Source organism: Salvelinus sp. IW2-2015, unplaced genomic scaffold, assembly GCF_002910315.2.
Source record: "Salvelinus sp. IW2-2015 unplaced genomic scaffold, ASM291031v2 Un_scaffold5509, whole genome shotgun sequence".
NCBI classification, from domain to species: Eukaryota; Metazoa; Chordata; class Actinopteri; order Salmoniformes; family Salmonidae; genus Salvelinus; species Salvelinus sp. IW2-2015.
In genome coordinates this window covers 36894-42534 of record NW_019946774.1, presented here as the reverse complement: position 1 = coordinate 42534, position 5641 = coordinate 36894, and the positions used below count along the sequence as shown (strand labels likewise).

The window sequence follows — 5641 nt, the reverse complement described above, 5'->3', positions numbered from 1 at the left end:
TCTACGCTGACATCTAGCGATGCTGCATCACTCTGTGGAACGCACAACCGATGTAAAAACAAGGACTGCCACCTCGCCGGGGTGTCAGGGCCTTCGGTTGCGCAGGACAGAGACACTCTGGGGGGCTATACCCGTGGGCAGAATCCGCTGTCTGCCGCCGAACCAGCAAGAACGCAGAGATGAGCGAGACAGAGCAATAACAACGGCGCTATGCGCGGATGGTCCTGCATGCTATAGGGACCATGTGCTCACAAACAATAACCAAGCTGTTAGATCAACAATCAATATGGATATTTCGCTTATGATTTATCTAATGGGTACTTTTATGGGATTTATTTAATAATAGGTTACTTAAAGAAATATCTGTACATTTTTTAAATGTCTATTATCTAATAATGTTCGATCACTGTTAAGACTGGCTTTGGTTTAATAGTACGTCATTTAATTATATTGACTGAAATTGTTTTACTTTCTCTTCTTGTTTATATGATTCATATTACACGACCTAAATCCAGAATCCGCATTACATTGAACTAATGCATGTGCATGTATAAAGCATGGGTCTTATTATTGAGAAAGGCGGCAGAGAAAGGACTGCAAATAACTTGTGCCTCTCAGTTCGCTTCAGACCAGCGGTTCAGACAGTCAGACAGAAATGAGGTCAGATACACGAACGCTCATTGCACACTCCGATTATTATTACACGGTTTATTCAGCCAATGGACGCCAGCGGGGAGTGGTTTTGGCCAAAAACAGGATAGAGACAGCCCGTGATTGGCTGTTTAGAATGGCTTTTATTTCTCGGGAGGGGATATAAAAGTGTGTGGCGTTGAACGTTATGTTTACAGTATACTGGCAGACCGATAAGGAAAAAGGGGACTATGAAAAAGTGCGACACTTCCATTCTTCCACATGGTTCTCTTACTGCTCAGGCGAGCTGCGCAGACAGCGATATTAAACATCTCATAGGAAAGTTACAGAGTTGTTTTCAGCAGCGAAGGGCTCGAGGTACCACAGGGCGGGTTTTCAGTCGCACTGGAAGTTGAACGTTTGAGTGCAGAACGTTGAAGTTTGAACTTGTTATTTCGTGCGTCTTTTTTGGAAGATATACGCGCACCGGAGACTAAGTTTCCGGTGTCTCCGAAACGGACTGATCAGACAGAGTACTGCAAAGAAAGAGAGAGGAGACTTGCAATAACTTTTACACATTCAGTCTGTGTGGTTACATAAACATACATTTCTTGAGTGACTGAAACAAAACTCTGATGATATAACATTGGCAACTTTTACGCACTTCACACCATAACAACATCATTCTGAATAGCACTTTTTTTTTTAAATTAGGTTTCCTGTCTAACCGAGAGACAGAGAAGGAAAGAAAGAGAAACGATGGTACAGCACATCAGCCACGCAGAGAGCACGGATCCCTTCTCTCCCGGCGGTGACTCCACCGATACCGGGGATATGGACTTGGACATGGACGCGTCCCCGACTCCCGGGTCTCCGCTATCCTCCAACGGAGGGGACCGAGGCAACGTCGCCTGGTGTAAAACCCCCACGGGACACATCAAGAGACCGATGAACGCGTTTATGGTGTGGTCTCAGATCGAGAGGAGAAAGATCATGGAGCAGAGCCCGGACATGCACAACGCCGAGATCTCCAAGAGGCTGGGCAAGCGCTGGAAACTACTCAAAGACACAGARAAYATCCCSTTCATCCGGGAAGCAGAGCGMCTGAGYCTCAAGCACATGGCCGACTACCCTGACTACAAGTACCGTCCAAGGAAGAAGGTTAAGACACCCAGTACCAAGACAGAGCGGGGAGAGAGAGGAGAGAAAGGAGCGGATAGGAGCGGGGGTTCTAAGTCCTCATCGAAAAGAAGCTCTGGGTCTATGAGGAACAGCAGAGCGCACAAGCAGGGACAGGGGAGCGGCAAGCTGCCTACCCAGGGGCCGGAGTGTGCGTCTCCCGCGGATCACCACACACTCTACAAATCCAGGTCAGTGACTAGCGCCAGACAGATACCAGACAAGCCAGCCAGGCGCGGCTACATGTTTGGCAGGGGAGGGAGCTTGGACAGCGAGCCACCCTCTGTGGGAGTCCCTGGGAGTCCTGCCCTGAGCAGCTCGGCTGAGTCCAGTGACCCGATGAGCCTGTACGATGACCAGGTGACGGGGACTAGCAAAGCGCGCTCCACTAACCCTTCATCATCCTCATCATCAAAGGCCCGCCTCAGGTATACACGTGCGTCCTCTCCAACCCCGTCCGCCTCTCACTCCTCTTCCTCCTCCCTTTCTTCTTCCTCGGATGAAGAGCAGGAGYATGAGCGGTTCGAGCTACAGCCGAGCCCTGGGTTTAAGAGCACGTCTCTGGGCAGCATGGGGCCGTGTGTGTCGGAGCTGGACAGGGATCTGGACTGGAGCTTCGGGGAGTGCGGGGCGGGATCTCACTTTGACTTCCCGGACTACTGCACCCCAGAGGTCAGCGAGATGATCTCGGGAGACTGGCTGGAGTCCACCATCTCCAACCTGGTCTTCACCTACTGAGCGGCAGAGAGAAGGAGAGAAAAGAAAACGCACAGAGAAAATAAGGAAAAGAGAACCCCTTTGCTTCTTTAAACCCCGTGAGAATCTTCAGACATTCAGATTATTGGGGAGTGAAACGTGCACCAAAAAAATTATCCTGCGTTCCGGAAAAGAATAGCCTAATTTGACGGACATGTGTTTAGGTAATTCAGGCATGGTGTTGTGCATAAGAACAGCATATGTTTCATCTTGTGCGTATTGACAGGGATCAAAGACACCAATTGGGACAGGCACTGGGCGCATTGCTGCCTTAGTGCGCAGACCAGACGGAAATAAAGTGCTTAGCTTGCATTTTGGTAGACGGGATAAATCCTTTCTCACTCCCTCTGATCCCGCCTCTGTTTAGGAGTGACACACAGACGGACTTACTGAACGGAAGCGTTCAACCGGGTCGCAGAAGGACGTTTTTTTCTGGCTGATGGTGATGATGACTGTATGAATAAAGTACATTATCGGAGAGCTTGACGTTGCAAAGGGGGGTTGAACGTTTTATAAGTGACCCAGTCGGGTTATTTTCCCGCCTGTGTTGATGATGTTTATGGAGTTAATATTCAGGGTTTGTTTTTCTTTTCTGAAGCTTAGAATAATAAATAACAGCAAACACGCGCTCCCTGTGGAGTATTGATGAACCTGAATAATAATGTTTATGACAATGTGATTACAGCACTGAGTGTGTGTGTGTGTGCGTGCGTGCGTGCGTGCGTGCGTGCGTGCGCGTGTGTGTGTGTGTGTGTAACCACAGAACACAGTTCACAATCACCAGCTTTCCTCTCAACGGCAGGACTTTTAATTAATAACAACTTTAAACTCAGAATCTTTTGTCTGAAAACTTTTACGCTCTCAATGCACATTTCAGGACCATTTCCTTTACTGCGCAACTCCTAGTGCTTCTGACTTTGTAGTTATTCTATATCAGATTAAGTTTTTTTATATCGATGTATTTATACCAGCCGAACATGTTTTTTTGGTGTTTTTTATACTTTGAAGTATTGTTATCGTATAATAGGTCTCGTTTATGTGTAAGCCATGCACCTGTCTGTATCCCTCTGCGGGAGGGCTAGACGTGTATCTTATTTGAATGTTAATATCTCTGACTTTTTAAAGGAGAACTCAGTGTGTCATTTTCTATACGTGTATTTTTGTAGGAGATCTAAGGAGTGATGCCGGTGGATTTTTGGTTGGTTTCTGTCTTCGAAGCCAGAGGGTCCGTTGTCACACAATCTGCTCCCTATACTATGTTTACGCTTTGATAGTATCACGCCACATGCTTCTTAAAGGCACAGTGTCTATATTTCACCAGCCGAGGAAAACAAACTCACTCACTACTACASTGGAGCATCATCTGCACCCAGTCACTGCGTTTCTACAGTGGGGTTGGATAACCTGGACCCAATCTGTTTGCGCTGTCATGTTAAGACCTTGCAAAAGAAGTGGCATGATGGCACAAACAGACTGGTACCCAGGCTATATCAGAACTGTTAGAGAGAGAGAGAGAGAGAGATGCTGTTGGATTGAGTGAAAACATCTGTATGCTTTTATGGTGATATGTTTGATTTCAAACCACTGGATGGAATGTGATACTCACTCATTCTAAATGCCTATTTGAGTCAGAGGGAGATGGAGGGAGGAAGCTGCCGAGGGAGATGGACGGGAGATGGCAGGATGGAAGGATGGAGGGGGTAGGGAGATGGAGGGAGGTGGGGGGTGAGGGAGGGAGTGGGGGATGTGTAGGGAGATGGCGGGAGTGGAGGAGTGGAGGGAGATGGGAGGGAAGATGGGGGGAGAGGGGGGGATGGAGGGAGTGCTTTGATTGTCTATCATTGTGCAATTGCATAATAAGAAATATTTAGTAAGGTTTTTTTTCTACCTGTTGGCTTACTTACTAGCAAATTGTTTTCCTATATTATGGCATGGCAAATTAGCATTTGTATTTCAGATTCAGGTATATGTATAGCTGTTGTGGGTTTAAGATTTAAAAATAATAAAATTATCAATTGAAGATATTTATGTTTATTGACTGTATTATAAGGCAGATAAGATTGTGTCTATGATTTATGATAATGGTCAACCGACAGGCACTAAAATTGCCATCTTTCGACATTCTGATGTTAAAGATGATTGGTCCAAGGAATGTCTCTCTTTATACCATTTTATTTTTCTTTCATTTTTCTTTTTTTCATTTGTGCCAATATGCTGTGTGTAATGGATCATGTTTTCCTCCAATCCATACCATAACTCATTTGAATATAGAACTCAAACAACGCGCAGCCAATCGTGGTCAACGACTGCCTCAGACCTCTGTACAGAAAAATGTTTATTTGTTTGTTTGTTCGTTTGCTTGTTTTTTCAAGCAAGGAAATAAAATCAGCCTGGAACTGAATCTTCTTTGTGTTGATTTGATGGCAGTACAGTGTTAGGTAGCAATCACCGGGAAGCCAAGCAGTAACAGTGTTTAGGTACAATCACCGGGGAACCAAGCAGTAACAGTGTTCGGGTACAATCACCGGGGAAGCCAAGCAGTAACAGTGTTTGGGTACAATCACTGGGAAGCCAAGCGAGTAAACAGTGTTTGGGTACAATCACCGGGGAAGCCAAGCAAGTAACAGTGTTTGGGTACAATCACCGGGGAAGCCAAGCAGTAACCAGTGTTTGGGTACAATCACCGGGAAGCCAAGCAGTACAGTGTTTGGGTACAATCACCGGGGAAAGCCAAGCAGTAACAGTGTTTGGGTACAATCACTGGGGAAGCCAAGCAGTAACAGTGTTTGGGTACAATCACCTGGGAAGCCAAGCAGTAACAGTGTTTGGGTACAATCACCGGGAAGCCAAGCAGTAACAGTGTTTGGGTACAATCACCGGGGAAGCCAAGCAGTAACAGTGTTTGGGTAGCAATCACCGGGGAAGCCAAGCAGTAACAGTGTTTGGTAGCAATCACCGGGGAAGCCTAAGCAGTAAACAAGTGTTTGGGTACAATCACCGGGGAAGCCAAGCAGTAACAGTGTTTGGGTACAATCACCGGGGGAAGCCACGTACAAGGGGAAAACACTTAGGCAAC

General features: G+C 46.5%; 1 protein-coding gene across 1 annotated transcript; it reads left to right on the top strand.

Moving 5' to 3' along the window:
* Positions 1-828: 828 nt before the first annotated feature.
* On the top strand, positions 829-4223 carry LOC112078294 (transcription factor SOX-4-like). The gene has a single exon (XM_024144584.2). It carries the CDS (start codon positions 1390-1392, stop codon positions 2545-2547), a length of 1158 nt encoding a protein of 385 aa, XP_024000352.1. The 5' UTR covers positions 829-1389; the 3' UTR covers positions 2548-4223.
* Positions 4224-5641: the final 1418 nt, after the last annotated feature.